This window comes from Danaus plexippus, chromosome Z (assembly GCF_018135715.1).
Source record: "Danaus plexippus chromosome Z, MEX_DaPlex, whole genome shotgun sequence".
Classification (NCBI taxonomy): Eukaryota; Metazoa; Arthropoda; class Insecta; order Lepidoptera; family Nymphalidae; genus Danaus; species Danaus plexippus.
The window spans coordinates 12,116,842-12,133,974 of NC_083559.1; the positions used below are offsets into that span (position 1 = coordinate 12,116,842).

General features: G+C 28.6%; 3 protein-coding genes across 4 annotated transcripts in view; 1 reads left to right on the plus strand and 2 right to left on the minus strand.

The window, feature by feature from the left end:
• The window catches only part of LOC116777482 (flotillin-2), a 127,573-nt gene that overhangs the window by 17,116 nt on the left and 93,324 nt on the right, over positions 1 to 17,133 (plus strand). The gene's annotated exons all lie outside the window — the stretch shown is intronic.
• On the minus strand, positions 1,836 to 10,035 carry LOC116777476 (glucose dehydrogenase [FAD, quinone]-like). Of its 2 annotated transcripts, none has more exons than XM_032671033.2 (2): positions 9,899 to 10,035; positions 1,836 to 4,212 (listed from the first exon to the last, which is right to left on the minus strand). In XM_032671033.2, the coding sequence occupies exon 2, from the start codon at positions 4,210 to 4,212 to the stop codon at positions 2,332 to 2,334; it is 1,881 nt and encodes a 626-aa protein (XP_032526924.2). In that variant the 5' UTR covers positions 9,899 to 10,035; the 3' UTR covers positions 1,836 to 2,331. The 2 variants fall into 2 exon arrangements, with proteins under 2 accessions (XP_032526924.2, XP_032526925.2); XM_032671034.2 differs by lacking the exon at positions 9,899 to 10,035 and adding an exon at positions 4,903 to 5,034.
• LOC133319969 (glucose dehydrogenase [FAD, quinone]-like) lies at positions 11,547 to 12,904 on the minus strand. The gene has a single exon (XM_061526407.1). The coding sequence runs from the start codon at positions 12,874 to 12,876 to the stop codon at positions 11,602 to 11,604; it is 1,275 nt and encodes a 424-aa protein (XP_061382391.1). The 5' UTR covers positions 12,877 to 12,904; the 3' UTR covers positions 11,547 to 11,601.

Consider the following 17,133-nt stretch of genomic DNA (forward strand, 5'->3'; position numbering starts at 1 on the left):
GATGATTTATGGTCGGTAATCGTAAACTCTGGACGTGAAATGTTTGTAGACGTCGTTAATTTAAATTGACGACATTTTTACTTGATCAACAACATTACTATTTTTATTACTATCGTTGCTAGATTACCGAAATTTGTTCTAGTACACGTTGATAGTTTATATCGGCTAAATTGTTTCATTAAGTTATATATAGTTTTAAACGATTAAAGTTTTATTACATTAGTAATTTTAAGGCTTTATATTTATAACATTATATATATTTTTCATTGTATGATGATTAAAAATAAGAACAAATTCTTTTATATATATTTGTGCGTGTACTTATATTTCATATAAATTCCGTGTATCAATTAATATTGAACATAACAGTATTTATGGTTTAGTGGTTTTTATTTATTTTAAGGAGATTGTAGTACAATTTGATTGTTCAGTCGATTCAAGAACTTGATGCTTTACTCACACCATAATTTGTGAAGATCGATAACCATTCAACGTATTTTCGACTATTGACGTCATACAATGTAAGACTTATCATTTTGTTAAACAAACCCCTAAAATATTGTTTCATTAGAAGAACACTAATACATTTCTTCACCTAGCATTCCTCTCCCGTTTGTTAAGTTTTCAGTAAACGTAACTTTGATAAAATAAATATATGGTATAATTGTTAAAGTATTTTTTGTATTTAATCTCACATGTGTTTGTATGTAAAGAATCTTAAACCAAGAAATGCCACTTCACACATAATGTAACATGTCAACCAAGTTTGCGAAGGGTACAATTAATTTGCTTGTAATCCATATTTATTATAATAACTACCATTAAGGGCCTTGGAGACCTTTCCTTGATTGTATCTCTACTTTGTTATTATTCGTCGAATCTTTATTGCTGTCTGTAAGAATGTCGTCTTATTTTTTTAATTTTACTTTTAGTAATTGAAACCAAATTCCCTTCCTTCGATTAATGTTTTTTTTGTATGCTATGGTTTAAATCGCACTGGAATCTCTTGTTGCCGCCTCTGATTCCGTATAATTTCATTCCCTTGATTTTTCATTGATGTGCTCATATATTTGTATTTAACTTTTCTTGCGTATTGTTGTATAGTACATAGTTATAGCTGCGAAATTTTTTAGAACATTTTAATATAACATCATGGCTGCGAATTTTTTAATCATATTTTAGTCTTTTCAAGTTTGTTCGTTATCTTTGTATTTAAAATGCCCTCTAGCGGCAAATAAAACTATAAATTTTATCTGCGAAATGAATTCTTTGCTACAGATCTATTTGTAATAGTTTTAACGTTTGCCGTAAGATGGAGCTGTTGCTGATATTTTAAGTCAAAATGATAATTGTGTACTTGCACTTTCTTTAATATTTAGGTTTTTGATAAATTGGATTTACAAAAATAAAGTAACAATATGCGCAACCGGGAAGAAATAAATTTTGAAGATTATTTAATTTTTTCTTTATAAGTGTATGTATAATGTAAAATAATGATGCGATGCTTAGCGATGCGATGCGAGCTCATTATATTTTACTACCATTTATTACACAGATGCCTTAATATTAATGTATTTCAGTTAAATTACTTTATTATACGTTGAATAGATGACAGGTTTTAAAGAAAAGTTACTGAAAATTGCTATCGGTGATTTCATAATATTATTAGCCAACGATTATTGTCATCCTGACCGCAGTTCCTTTTTCAATGTAATAAGACTTAGTATTTGATCACATTTGTGATGACTTCTACTGAAATTTTGTCCAAGTCTTATCATTTCTAATCATACATCCATATTTATTTAGTTAAAGAAAAAGAATGAATAAAACAGATATATAATTATACTCTTTATTTGTAAGATACGCACCGTGCTGTTTGTCAGCTTATTATAAAATAAATAAACCTTATTCTATTTGTACATGTACATATAACTGAGACACCGTAGTAAAATAATAATTTGAACACCGCAACAATATTTTATCCTAAGATTCTGGTAAATAAAAAATTACATTTGCGGAAAATTACATAAGGTTTTTACATTACTAGCTTAGCTACAATTTTGATCCAAGGATCACTCTTCAGAATGTCATAAATGCAATTAGATGTTATTAAATGAAATTTTAATATATAATTTTATTTAAATTTTCAAAGGTTTTTTATCTAGATGCATTTAATTACATTTTTATTATATATCTATTCATATTTGGTGAGGTAGGTTTTTTTGATTTTCAATATACCAAAAATTAAAACTACTAAAGTGAATAGGGATTATCAGCTTAATTTATGTCACAGTAAACTACAATCCCTCACAGCCAACAGTTTAGTTCCATTTACATGTTCTGCGACTTTCTCCCCCAGTCTTCTTTAATCATGTCAGCGCCCTTTTCTGCTATCATGAATGTTGGGGCATTTGTATGACTTGAAACAATTTCTGGCATTATACTAGCATCGATTACTCTTAGATTTTCTATACCATGTACTCTTAGTCTAGGATCTACAACCGCTGTAGGATCACTTTTGACACCCATTTTACAACTCCCACTTTGATGGTAAATTGTAAAAGTGAACATTTGTGCTTGACACGCGAAGTACTCGTCACTACCGAAAGGCCCATACTTCAGACAGTCAGCGATAGGGACGTCATACAATTTCGTTTGTATCTTTTTCATTGACGGTTGACGAGTTATCTCAATTGCCACTTTGATGCCTTCCACAATTTTTTGCAAATCTTCTGGATCATCAAAGTAATTTGGGATTAATATCGGATGTGACTTTGGATTTCTGTTTTGTAACATTACCCTGCCTCTTGATTTTGGTCTCATCAGCATTGGAAAAACCATAAAAACTTCATTATTACCTAGAGCTGTATAGGTGTCTGTGAATATTTGTTCATCGAAACCAAAATTTCTTCTCAACAAAGGATCTGAATTTAATCCCCCACTTATAAAAAGCAGTTCTAAGTCCGGCCAGCCGCTCACGTTAAATCTATCTTTTAAATCCAAAAATACTAATGCTTCGCAACCACCAGGCACAGACAACGGTCCTTTATGATTCCGCATCCACTTAAATACCAATTCTAAATGGTTTAAAATATAACCAGTAGACAGACTAAGGTTCTGATGTTGAACAATAAATTGGAGTCCACCGGCTGCAATGTGGTCCATTAAATTATATCCTACAGGTAAATCTTTTACAACTGGAATATTTAGTGACTCTAAATGCTTTTTAGGGCCTATTCCTGATAACATGAGGAGTTGAGGTGAATTGATTGCACCAGCCGATACAATGATCTCTTTTTTTGCTAATATTTTATAACGCTTTCCTCGTTTCTCGAATTCGACTCCAATTACACGAGTTTTTGTTGTATCGAACAGTAATCTCGTAGCCATGCTCACTTTAGATACGTGTAAATTATTTCTTTTCTTTATAGGATGAAGATATGCTCGACTGGAACTGTGCCTTGTTCCGTTCTTCATAGACAGTTGTAGGAAAGATACACCACTTGGATTTTGTCCATTGTAATCATTATACTTAAAGCCTAATTCTTGGGCCCCTTTAACCCAAGCTTTTCCTTTTGTTGTACGAAATGGTGCATACTCTACATTAACATGGCCGTCATGGCCGTGATATTTAGGATCGTCAAAGGCTGGTATGTTGTAATTTTCAATTTTTTTGAAATAATCCAGTACATCGTCCCATCCCCAGCCTTCATTACCTTTTGATGCCCAATTGTTATAATCATCTGCAGCACCTCGTGTGTATATCATATAATTTAGGACACTTGATCCACCGACAACTTTTCCGCGTGGCCAATTACATTGCTGATTTTCGAAACCTGCACAATATTTTTTCGAGGGTTTCGTCTTGTATCCCCAGTTCGCTTCAGTGAACTGCAGATAATTTGCAAGAATTGGTATGTCCATAACGTAGTTCTCATTAACTCCAGCTTCTAAGAGTAGAACTTTCACGTCCTTTAATTCTGTTAATCGGTTAGCCACAACGCACCCAGCTGTTCCCGCACCAACAACAATGAAGTCATACTCCGTCAACAAATTAACTTGGTCGGGTGGTTCATTGTCACGTTGATTCGTACCTTCTTGTAAGAAATTCATAAACGATGTTATCGGGTTGACGGACTGAAGTTTACTCGGTGATGGAAATAGTAAAACTCCAAACAAAACCTTGAAACATAGAATCCAATGGCTCCACATCTGAAAGGAATAACAAAATATAATTATAATGTTATTGATAACAACAACTGTTCTAACAAATTGTTATATATAATTTTATTTATAAAATTGCATTATATAAGCAAAATTTACACATTAACCATGATACTTTCACCATTCTTATTTGAGATCATGATTTTTTATTTTCCTCAAGCAGATAAAGTTATTATTGACTTTCTTGTCTACGCTAGGCATTTAATTATAATAAGGCTATTTTATTTTATTTTTATGATTTTAATGAATAAATTCATGGCATAATTCTTATTACGTTGAATGTAATTGTCGAATGGTGCATAATAGGAAAAAGGAAATTCTTGTAAATTACACTTTGTGTCAATAACTAGGTTTTACTCTCTTCTTTGTTTGGTGACGCCCAAAAAGGACTAAGAATGTGAGGTTTTGAGCGTTTTTAATATAAAAAAAATTGGAATAAATATACTATGGTATACGATAACTACGTATACATACATAGTATATGTAATTGTCATATACCATATAACCAATACTATATATGTAGTTATCATAGAAAAAAAAACAAATATTTCTATTATAGATTATATGAATAATTAAAAACAAATATGATAAACATAGTACTTCGTGATTTAATAAACCACATCCAACAATTACAGGTAATGTAATTGTTTTACGCATATTTTAAAATGGGAAACTTACTATGAGGGTTTTCCAACAACAGAACTTCGTGACCGGACATGTCCAATCATGTAATTTTATATTTCTTTAAAAAATTTCTTGTCTGTGTCAGTATTCAATTGTGTTATGAACGTCAATGTGAGAAGAAACATGATAATTACGATACGGTCACTCACTTACTTCATTATATAGGTGTATAAACACATACAAACAAAGATAAATGCATGATATTACAATATAATTATTTAACATAATATTGTTAAAAATTTGATTTGATAGTTTGATGTAGTATATTAAATTGTGATGACAAGAAAATCCAACGGTCGCAGTTTCCTGTTGAGGTTCTTGAATTAGATCTTTGCCCCGTAACGGACGTTTAAAACTAACCTTAGCCTGGATAACGTATGTGAATAAAAATTTTATACTTACCTGGCTATTGAGGCTGTGGTTATCGTAATTAATTTATAAATAAATAGGTACACTTCAAGGTAATTAATATTGATTTAGTATTGTTATAAATACAAGTACTAACAATTAGATAATTATTATATACACACATATATATCATTTTCCTAACAGAGTTGTGTATATTTATAATGTTGGTGAAATCAGTCCTTAAATGTATTGAATTGGTAACAAAAAGTAATAAGTAAGTAAATAGAAGTGTAACCTTCATTATCTAAGTTGTAGATGTTCCAGCATTTTTTTGTCTTTCACTTTATGAACTAAGATGAATAAAGAGTCGTGATTAAAAAAAAGGTCTATATTTAATATATTAATAACCGTTCATAAACAACAGGTCTCGTAGATATGTTACATTTTGAAATATATTTGTAATATAATTGCAAGAACCATATTAAATGCATTATCTTTGTATGTAGTAATATATGATAAGTGTTATGTAACGCTTTGGTTTGTTCGCGTCAAGATCAAGGTTCCGTTTCGTTTTTGATACACGTCTCGACAAAAAATACAAGTCTTCGATAACACCAAACTGATAAAATTGGTTAATATAATTAAAAATGACTACATGTCTGATGGTTTGTTTTTAATATTTTCCTTTCGGATACCTCTTGACAGATCAGGTTTACTATCCTTGCCACAGTCATCTCACGCAATAGGTCTGAATAAATTAAATTATATATAATAACTGGAAATGATCCTTATTTAATGTGAAGCTACAAACATGTAAACCTTTAGCACCGGTATCGCTTCTTTCTTTTAAAATATATTCAAGTTCAATATGAATAATAAATGTGATTTTATTGTATATATATATTGAGGTTCGTGTTAACGTTCAGATGTTATTTTTTATAAAAGCATTTGAATTTGTGAAGGTACTGCTTTTAAGGCACTAAGTTTATTCTGTCATCCAAATTTATTGATATTAATGCTACTAAAGATTAAATTGAACAAATGAAACTTTATATTTCGTCTTGTTATCGATTACATTCAGTTGTGCAATAACTCAACCTTAAAATAGCTGTGTCTTATTTATAAATATTAATACATTCTAAATAGTAAGATATTATAACTCTTTGTCTTCGAGATGTTTAAAGTCATAATATAACATAATACAATTTATATTTAAATAAAAAAACTAGTGTTAAATTGAATTAATAAGAGAAAATTACGTAGGAATACCTACATATATTTAGAATGTTGTACTATATTTTTTTATTATTAATCTGTGTAACTATATAATTATATAACTATCTAAACATAGTAGTTCAATGCAAGTTGTCAATCCTGTTATTTTAATAATTAGTTCTTGTTTAGACCAATGACTTATTAAAGGATAAAACCTTGATTCGCAAAGGGCTACTTTGTTACAGCTGGCTCTATAAACGGATAATAGATACGTGCCAATAAATGTAGGTTACATAATTCATCGTTTGAAATTAAAAAAAAGTCCTTGCTATGTTGTTGCTCAACTGTGGAAAAGAAAAATATATGATTTGTTTTTGTCTTGTTTGCGATAACGTTTATTTTAAAATATTTTTTTTCTATAACTGTGTATGTATATGTTCATAAAACAAATTATCTTTAAATTTTAAGTAGTAATTTAAAAGTATATTTTTTTAATCCAACGAATGAAATATAAAGTGCTAAATAAAAAAATATAATAAAAATTCTTTATCCACGGTGAACTGATTGCGTAAATCCATAAATTTGTATAAAACAATTGCTTCTTTAAAATAATAAAATTTGCGTAGTGTAATCCGAAAAATATTAGTTCATTAAAATGAATACTCGCGAAAGTCTTAGATCTCATATGCTTCTTCGTCGTATTGCAAATTATTTTATTTCTATTTTTTTTTGTCGTATACGAATAAGATGATTTGTTTATATAATTTACATGTAGTAGAAGTATTTTAGGTGCATTTATATAAATTTTTCTAGAATGAAGAGGAAAAACGGTGTCTTAGGACTTTTATAAACAATTAAAGTTGCACAACAATAATCAATTACTTCGCGGGTATAAATGTTTTTATAGTCCTCATTTACTACGAAGAACCAGAAAAAAAGCAACAAGAAATTATCTTACACTGATGGTAATGATAACAAAAAAGATTAGAAAAAAAATAGTATAGGCATACTTCCATAACTCAAAAATTGTGGTAAGGATACACCGGATATTTTCATTAGCTTACCTCAGGACGTCACAGTTCACTTCAGTTAACAGTATGTAATAAATAACCTCACCCCATTTATAAAATAAATATTCATTACATTTTATTATAATAAAGAGATTATTTGTTTTTCACGGAAACTTTTTTAAAAATATTTAGACCACATTAAAAATATATTAACCATATTTAAACTTGTTATGATTAGATGTTGATTATTTTCTCATTTATCATTGAAGTCTTATAGAATAATATCGTTATCAAATGTACTTAAAATACAATTATGTTCTTTCAACCTGTTAGAAATAATTTTACGGATAGTAAAAATGTTAATTTATGTCTGCACGTCCGCTAAGCTAAGAGCAGTGAATGTTTTAAACAAGACGATACGACTAGATTGAAGCGTTTATATATTTCTCATAAAATTCGATAATTTTACTAAAGTTGATATTTGAAAATGTGGTGAAATTTCTATTAATTCTAAAAGAATGAAATAAACAAAAATATTATATTAAATCAATAAACAACTTTAATGACACGTAATTAGGTTTCGTTTTCAATAAGCCCAAGTTCTTGACCCCGTACTCAAAAATTATTATTAGCTCCATTAGTAAATTTATGTTTTAATGATAACGTATTACGATCTATTAACAACAAATAGAAATGTTATTTGATTAGTTGTGAATAAACCTGTTTTTATAACATTATTAAATATTTCTGTAATAGAAATATTTAATAAAACTATTTTTAACGCAAGATAACTAACACCAGTAAAAGTAATATTAATTGTCTGAATTATGAGAATTAATATTAACAAATAAAAGAAATTTTTATTACTTTAAAAAGTAAAGGCATGTCGGCTTTGAATAATCATACCGTTTTTATTAATGGGTAACGCTATAGTAGAGCCATCAGTCTGACCTCAGTGAGATCTTTTGAAACAACACCGATAAATATCGAATCCTACATAATTAACATTTAAAAAATTTATAACATATTTAGGCAGCTACCGGTAGTTTGGCGTCATTTTACACTAAATATCCACTGATACTACTCATAGCCGATTCTCCTCAGTGCGGTTACACATTTATTGAGGTAAAACTTTGGCCCTTCTATCCCAAGAAGTAGATAGAATTTTAACTCGGTACGAAAGACTTCTTTTATACCGAACGTGATCATCCAAATTTATATGCTGAATTTGTCTTTGTTGCTGTCATTTCAATAACGAAAAGATTCGCGTAGCTTGCTTTTTACCTTGGGAGTATACAAATTGTTTTCCTACAAGCACTGCTGAACTGCTAGAACAAATACATGGATTTTTTCTCTAGGTTTGTACCTTTTACGACCTTATTCCTGATTTATTAATTTCTTAAATTCTCAAACGCTAAGTAATTATAGAAATTTATAATGAGGTTTTCGTTTGAAGTAATTTAGATACTGTCTTATATGAACGCAAGAGTAGTTAGTTAATTTTACAAAATAATAAATTTTTATATCCTCATAATAAAATATAGACCCACCTACGGACATAAAAATATAACAAATTAACTTAAAATTAATTAAATTTGATTCATAATGTTCAAATTATTTTCTCCATAAATCAATAGTCGAATTCTATTAAGGGTGAAGGAAACTTGAATTAATAATTATATTATGGAAATATGTTGTTAAAAACCTTCGGTGGACTTGTTTCTCTTAAAATTAATTTATATATAGTTGTATATCGCCATTTAAAGTTCAAACGCTACAATAAAGCGAGACTCTCATCTTTATATTTGTTTTCGTGTACAGTGGTATGTTTAAGAAGTGTATTATTTTATTTCTATTATTTTTACTTATATACATTAAGTACTTATAAATATGTGAATGATTTATTGTTGTTGATAGGAAATTGTGCAATGGCTTCAATATATATATATATATATATATATATATATAGTAAATAAGGTATTATGCGAATTTTCTTTTGCTGTGCTTATAATATATATTTGCATTAAAAATTTTACTTAATGATGAAAGCGAAATGTATTGTGTTATGTGCAAGTGATGGTATATTTGTATTCAATAGGAGTTTATACGTGACAAACATAATCAGGGTGTTCCCACGATCCATATCATCCTACTTTATGTAAATAATATTTATACCCTTTACATAAAAGGGAAATTTTAAAATATATATTTATTGCTCAATATTACAATTCAATTTAATGATATATAAATACTATTTCCCGACTCATAATACATGCGAATGGTGGATAATTTTTTTTAAAACATAAGTATGTCGTGTGTTGTTATTTGCGATAAAATTTAATTAATTAATTAAATTCTATTAAATTATATATATATAGAATTAAATTTATAATTCTGTTTGTTAACATTAAACTTACTTTTAAAATAAACGTTTAATAAATCCAATATCACAAAACAAATGTACACTCGCACCGCACTGCATTAGTGGAATAAAAGTAAAAAATCGCCGATGGATCGCAGGACCTGGCGGCTCCTTACTGCGGATAAACTCTTGACGGACCATGTTATATTGTATAGGAGATACGACCTCTGGTTGATGACGTAGCTCCATGGATTGCTTGCGCGGAAAATGTCTCACTAAATCATGTAATTGTTTTATCGTTCGTTTTTTGCTTCAGAGATTTTTAAACATTTAATATATGTAGTTAAGTATAATTAATAAATTATACTGGTAAAACAACTTCAAAAAGTTACTTTTTTCAAAAATGTGTTCGTTAAACATTGTATTTTTGTGTGGGTTTGGATATTTTTAGCGAGACAGAGAAGACAATTAAAATAATAAATATAATTTTGACGCTTGAAATTCGTTTAAAATTTAAATGTAAAAATTTTCAAGGATTTTCTTTTTGTTTTTTTAAGTACTTACGTATATTTTTAGGGTCTAATTATATAAGGTATTGATGATTTGTTTTATGATTATTGCGACTGTAGGTACTGAGATGATCTCTGTAGAGACGATTATTATCGATACATTGTAAAGAGGCCAATCAGATTATAATTTAAGAAAAATATGTCTTTTTACGCATGATGAATTTTTTTATATAAACCAACCTATTAACTCAGTATGATTAACATTGATCCTTTCCATTCTGTTACTGTCGTTTCTTAGATAGATAAATCGTGTAAAAAGTATTTATTGTTAATATATTCTTTTAGGTAAAAATATTTTGAATCAAGATTTCCTGTTTATTTATTAATGACTTTTACTATAAACTACATTTTTGTAAATGTCTTTGTATTTAATAAGTGAATTGCCTGGACTACGTTCGATATACGGTGGAAATCTTTTTATTTAAGATCAGTTGAACTAAATAAGAACTAAAAGTTACAAAATGTAGCTTTAAATTACAATTCTTTAATTCTTTTTGGTTGATTCGTACAGATTACTTACCATATTAACATTTATTTGGGACTCTTTGTTATGCTTATTATTATATAAACGTTTTTAAGATTTAAAATATCATCACATAACAATAACACATTCTTTCCAGACTTATCAAAGAACTATTATTGTAAGTTCATCTATATATATATATTTTGTTTAGAGGATTTTGGATTCATACAAATACATTTAAAATATAAATTACTTTCTAAGTGTTTGATAAAGATAGAAATTTTTGAGGAGCTTTAATGAAATTTAAGTATTCATAGGGGTCGATGTACTAATAAAAGACGAAGAGATGAAAAAAAAAGAACAATCTTTATATAACAGTTACTAAAAAAATACTTCTGTAAATTATTAAAAGAACATGTTTTAATTTAAACAAAAATGTCTCTGAAGAGATATATATTTAAGTATATAGGAATCATTTGATATGTAAACTATGTATATGAAATTAAACATAATTTATATAAATTACATTCATCTTGATAGATAAAAAGTCCAGTAAAGTGGGTTACCTTGAAAACTACATAATAAGGACTTTTATTCTTGTTTTATCAAACCTGAATGTCGTATCTCTAAAACTGACTTTGTGAATCTAGTTAATTTTAAATAAACCTTATTTAAGAATGATAATACAATTATATAAAATATGCTTAAACAAATCATAGTATTTGATCAGTTTGATATTGGTATGGGTATACCCCAGTCTTCTTTTATCATGTCGGCGGCCTTTTCAGCGATCATCATTGTGGGTGCATTTGTGTGGGCCGCAGGAATATTTGGCATTATACTAGCATCCACAACCCTTAGACCTTCCATACCGTGGACTTTCAAACGTGAATCGACGACTGCTTCAGGGTCATTACTTGGTCCCATTTTTGCTGTGCAGCAAGGATGGTATATAGTATTCGTTAGTGCCCTCATAGCGCATAACCAATAACTATCTGAATCGAATTTGTGTTGAGCGCAATTAGGAATAGGAATATCGTGAAGTTTACTCCCATATTTTTGAAAAGCTTTTGTTTGTGATAACTGTAATACTTTCCTTATACCATACAATATAACATGATCGTCGTGTCCTCCGTCAGTAAAATAGTTTGGATTGATAATTGGTTTGTCGTGTGGTTTATTACTCCTTAGTTTTATGTAGCCTCTCGATTTAGGGAGTAACAGCATTGGAAATACCATCCAGGTATCACTATTGGCAATTGGTCTATAAACTGTGTCATACAAAATGTCATCGATGTCAAATGCGTACCGGTAAGCATTTTGGGAAACAATTGAACCGCCCACGAACAATAGTTCTAAATCAGGATAACCATTTCTATTATTTGGATTTTTGGTATCAATGAAAGCAAGTGCTTCCGCACCGGTCGGAACTGTTAGAGGACCGGTGTGATGACAAAAGTATTCAATGATGTTATTCAAGGTTGCAATTCTTTCAAATCTAAGAGAGTCTGTTGTATTGATTATGAAAGTTAGACCACCCAACGCATAGTGATCTTGCAAATTGTATCCTACCGGTAAGTCTGAGACTGTCGTAATATTTATTTTCATGAGATCATCCCTTGGTCCTATTCCGCTCAGCATCAATAACTGTGGAGAGTTCACAGATCCGGCGGATAAAATCACTTCTCGTTTTGCTCTTACTACAATTTGTTTACCATCTTTTTCAAATTGTACGCCATAAGCGCGTTTTTTTTTGTGATCTATGAGAACTTTGGTCACTAAAGCATTCTTAATGATATTAAAATTACGTCGTTTTTTTATAGGATGTAAGAAAGCTCGACTGACACTCATTCTAGTTCCATTCTTCATAGTAAATTGAATAATGGAATACCCAATCTGTGTTTTACCATTATAATCATTAATATTTCCACCGATTTCGACTCCGGCATCAAGGAAGGCATCTGATAGTGGGGTTCGCCATCTTGGCTCTTGTATTGTCATCGGCCCCTGAGTTGAATGATATTTTTTGTCATTTACCAAATGTGGAATTTCAATATTTTCTGATTTTTTAAAATATTTCAATACGCTATCATAATCCCAACCTGGATATTAATTATATTATATTAGAAAAAAAAAGTTTTATTCATAAAAAAAATATATATTATTATTTCATTTCAAATATAAAATAAACTATCTTTATTTATTGTTGATGCTCTTATTGAAATTTATACCTGGATTTCCACTGGCTGCCCATGTATCATAATCTCGTTTATTTCCCCTCGTGTGCATCATTGAATGGAGCACGGAAGACCCTCCTACGACTTTTCCTCTTGGCCATGCGCACCGTTTATCACGCATACCCATACATCCGGCCTTCTGAAAATGGTAAGGTTAATATTACAATCATCGCCTTGATGTAATTATTGTGCAACTCAGTTACAACTTATTAGGACTAGACAAGATTGAAGTTCACTGCCTTTAATTCAATCCGTCATTTAAGGTAGCACGTATCACGTTGACATTGATATATCAGGACATCTGACTTTCGCCTCTTACTTCCCTTATATATGCATAGCCCCTTAAAAAATAAATGTATATTTACAAATTTCCGCCCCACACGTCCACTCGAGGACGGAGAATGTTTTGTTTAAAATTTGCATACGCCACAAGCCTATCACGTAGTTGCGTATATATTGACAATGAAGGGTATATCACTAATTAAAAATTTTATTAAGTGTTTTACATTTTTATTAAATATTTGTAGGAAATTACTTTATGTTAATTTTAGCTAGGAGTTTAGCGGATGTCTCAAAAACATTTATATTACTTGTGTATAGGCGGTTTTTACCATTATATTTGTAAATATCAGCCAGTGACCTTAGTAAAGCCATTACTCAAACCCGGCATGGCAGTTGGCTGGTATGACGACGTTCAACATAATACATATATTTGGGATTTGATCTATACTGAGAAACTAAAAGTTATTTTTATATATCATTTCCGCGTCGATTCAATGTAGAGAATATATGATGTCTGATAAAATAAAAATATACAAGAGCAAGTGAGCGAATTGGTAGTTAATGTAATCGAAGCAACTTGAACTTCCTATTTTTTGTTTTAATGTTTATTTTTTTAAGTCCATAACAGGTATGATTAAATTAAATAACATAAATAAATATTTCATAAAAATATTTATTATCTGAAAGGCTGTATAAAAGAATGTGGCCTGAGAATTAAATATTGTAAAAGATTTTCTTATAATAGGAAGCGGAGGAAATATCGATCCATTTAATTTATAAAAAATATTTTTTCTTTTTTAGTTTACATTGAGATAAATATATTTGGTATGTGGAAATGTATTTATGTAAATAGGCCAACATTTTTTATCTTTTTTTTTCACTAGTTAAGGGATCACTCTCTAGGGTTCTCTATTTTTTATATTTTTTGTGTTTATGCTCAGGTCAGCTCAATTAATGTGAAAATGTATGTACATTTATCTACACTCAGTTTTATATTTGTATGATCTTGAATTGAACTTAATTCATTAACGATGTGTACATTTTCGTCTTGAGGTAGAATTAAATTCAGCCTTACGAATTGTGTTTAAAATTCATAGATCACATTATTTCATTGCCATTTAATTAATTAGAATGTATCCAGCATTTATCCTCACAGATCAGAAACTACTAATGGTTACGTCAACTTTCATGACTATAGATTTTTTCGCAGAATAAAGTAACACATGTTTTCACTGGACATTCTATGTTAATTTTATTTCTATTTCAATCACTGGATGTTTTATGTTGTTTACATACAACTTACTTAGGATACCACCTTACATATAACAGTTTGATCATAAATATAATAGTTAGTATTACATTATTTAATAACAAATTAATTAAATACACAGTGGGATACAATTATAAAAGAAACACAAGAATTATATCATCTTTATAATATGTATATGTATTTTCCTTACTACTTTTGTGATGTTCGTTTGTGGAATTTTAAATAGTCGAGTGAGCTTGCTGACCCTTGCATAGCCTTGGCTGATACATTATTTGAATTATAATAATAAACAGGGGGCTCTATTTTTTAAACATATGTGATTGTCGTGTAGTATACGTCAAATTCTAAAACTATAAGGCAACAGTTTCCCCTCATTAACGTTTTATAGATTAAATATATGTTTTTAAATAAAAATTGAACAATGAAAATAATTTACAACATGTAATCGTGTCTGAAAAAGATTTAAGTCTGTATAGTTTTGTATTTTAAGTTTAGTGGTGTCAGACCTTTCAGTACAAACACTAGTTTTGTACGCAAGTGTTGCTATCGTATTCCAAGTTATTAACTGTTATGTCGTTGCTATTGTCTAAAAAAGTGAATTGTTATCTTAAATGCCGTTTTATTTCTATTATCTTTATCAAATTACCAAAGAACTGCAATCATTGCAGAATGCCTAATAGGTCTTTGCTTTTAACTTTGTTATCGTAGCAGGGACACACATGAAAGAAAAATTGGAAACTGTATTACGTTCATGGTTGCCAACTCTTGATAATGGTACAGTCTCAACTTTAATGAGCTAAATTATTATTTAGGGTTGAAATCATAGCAAAATCTTGAATATATAGTTTGATTTAAATATTTGTTACTTATCAAGTCTAATGATTCATTATTCGTTCAATTCCCAGTTTGTTATGAAGAATGTAAATAATCGGATAACATTTATTTATTAAGATTCATTTTAAGATTTATTTAAGGTGATGAAGTTCTTCATATAAATATATTTTATTTAAATATAATTAACTTTACTTGAAATTAATCAATCTTTCAAATAAAAAATCACCACTTTTTTGGAACAGAATATGAAAAAAGTATAAGAATAAATATTAATTTTAACAATGGTCTAAACATTATTCTTATATATATTAATCAATTTTTTACGGTCCAAACATTTTCTAGAAACTCTTGGTTTTTATTTCATAAATCTTATAAATCTCCCATTATTTTAATTAATAATGTTTCTCATATAACCAAATATTGTTTTATAAATAAAAATTTTATAATTATTGAATTATTACAGTAAATATATATTAATCTTTTTTTTTCGAACAGTCTATTCGTATAAGATATATTATATTATCATTATTTCATCTGTTAACTATTATTATTTCAAGTCTTACACACATGTGCGTATAAAGTTTTCTGTAGCAGTTGGTAGTTATTTTTGTTTTATAAAATATTCTACAATATTTCGGTACTTTCACATGTTAGCTGAAATTTTGACCGACATTATACTTACTTTCCATACCATGCGTTCTCTAAAACGTTTGCAGTATCAAAAACCATTAAATATATATATATATATATATAAAATCGTGTAATAAATATAAAATATTGCATAAATTTATAAAGCATAGTTATTTTTAAGATTAAAAATAATAAGCTAATAGATATATAAGATGATTAATCAATAGTAAGTTTAAGAAACGACACAAAACCTTAAAAAGTCACCATAATGTTAGAAGATTATTGTAATTTATTGAATTGTTTTTCAATTAAATACAACATAAAATTTTACGAAAACAGAATCACGTAGGCATAAACGTTTGTTTATTAAAAATATTTAAATAATTTATATACTATGAAATATTCATAAATATTGAATCGTGGGTGTTTTAGGAATACGTGATGTTCAAATATTTTTTTTTTAATAAAAACGTCGATGAGAAATAATCACCATCTAATCATATAATTTGCAAAAAATTTTTAAAGAACCTCCTTATATTTTATATTCGAAATCAAAGATTTTTTATTGCTTTTAAAACATATCTGCAAAGATTTTATGGATTACGACTTATTTTAAAACAAAAAAATTAAAAATAGATTCAACACAACCTACTCAACCTATCTGTATTTTACTATTAAAATCGATATATTTTAACAGAAGTAAATATTTGTTTATTAAAGAACGTGGCTTATAACAGATAATGCTGTTATTTGATTTCTAAATATCCAGCATCTGGTTGTCGACTATTTTGGATTTGATTCTTCAGTGTGGCTGCTGTTTATTCCTTTTATTTTACGTACGTTACGTTTATTCAATTTATGCAATTATTATTATAATGAACACTGTAATTAAAGATAATAACAAGATATTATCTGATAATATAATAAATAAATCCATTCTAATGTGTTTTCATAAATTTATAGTTTGTTTATGTTGATACAAACTAACAAAAACTTTTTAATAAA

Coding starts and splice junctions, on each gene's coding strand:
- LOC116777476 (XM_032671033.2), bottom strand. CDS start 4,212: ATGTGGAGCCATTGGATTCTATGTTTCAAGGTTTTGTTTGGAGTTTTA.
- LOC133319969 (XM_061526407.1), bottom strand. CDS start 12,876: ATGACAATACAAGAGCCAAGATGGCGAACCCCACTATCAGATGCCTTC.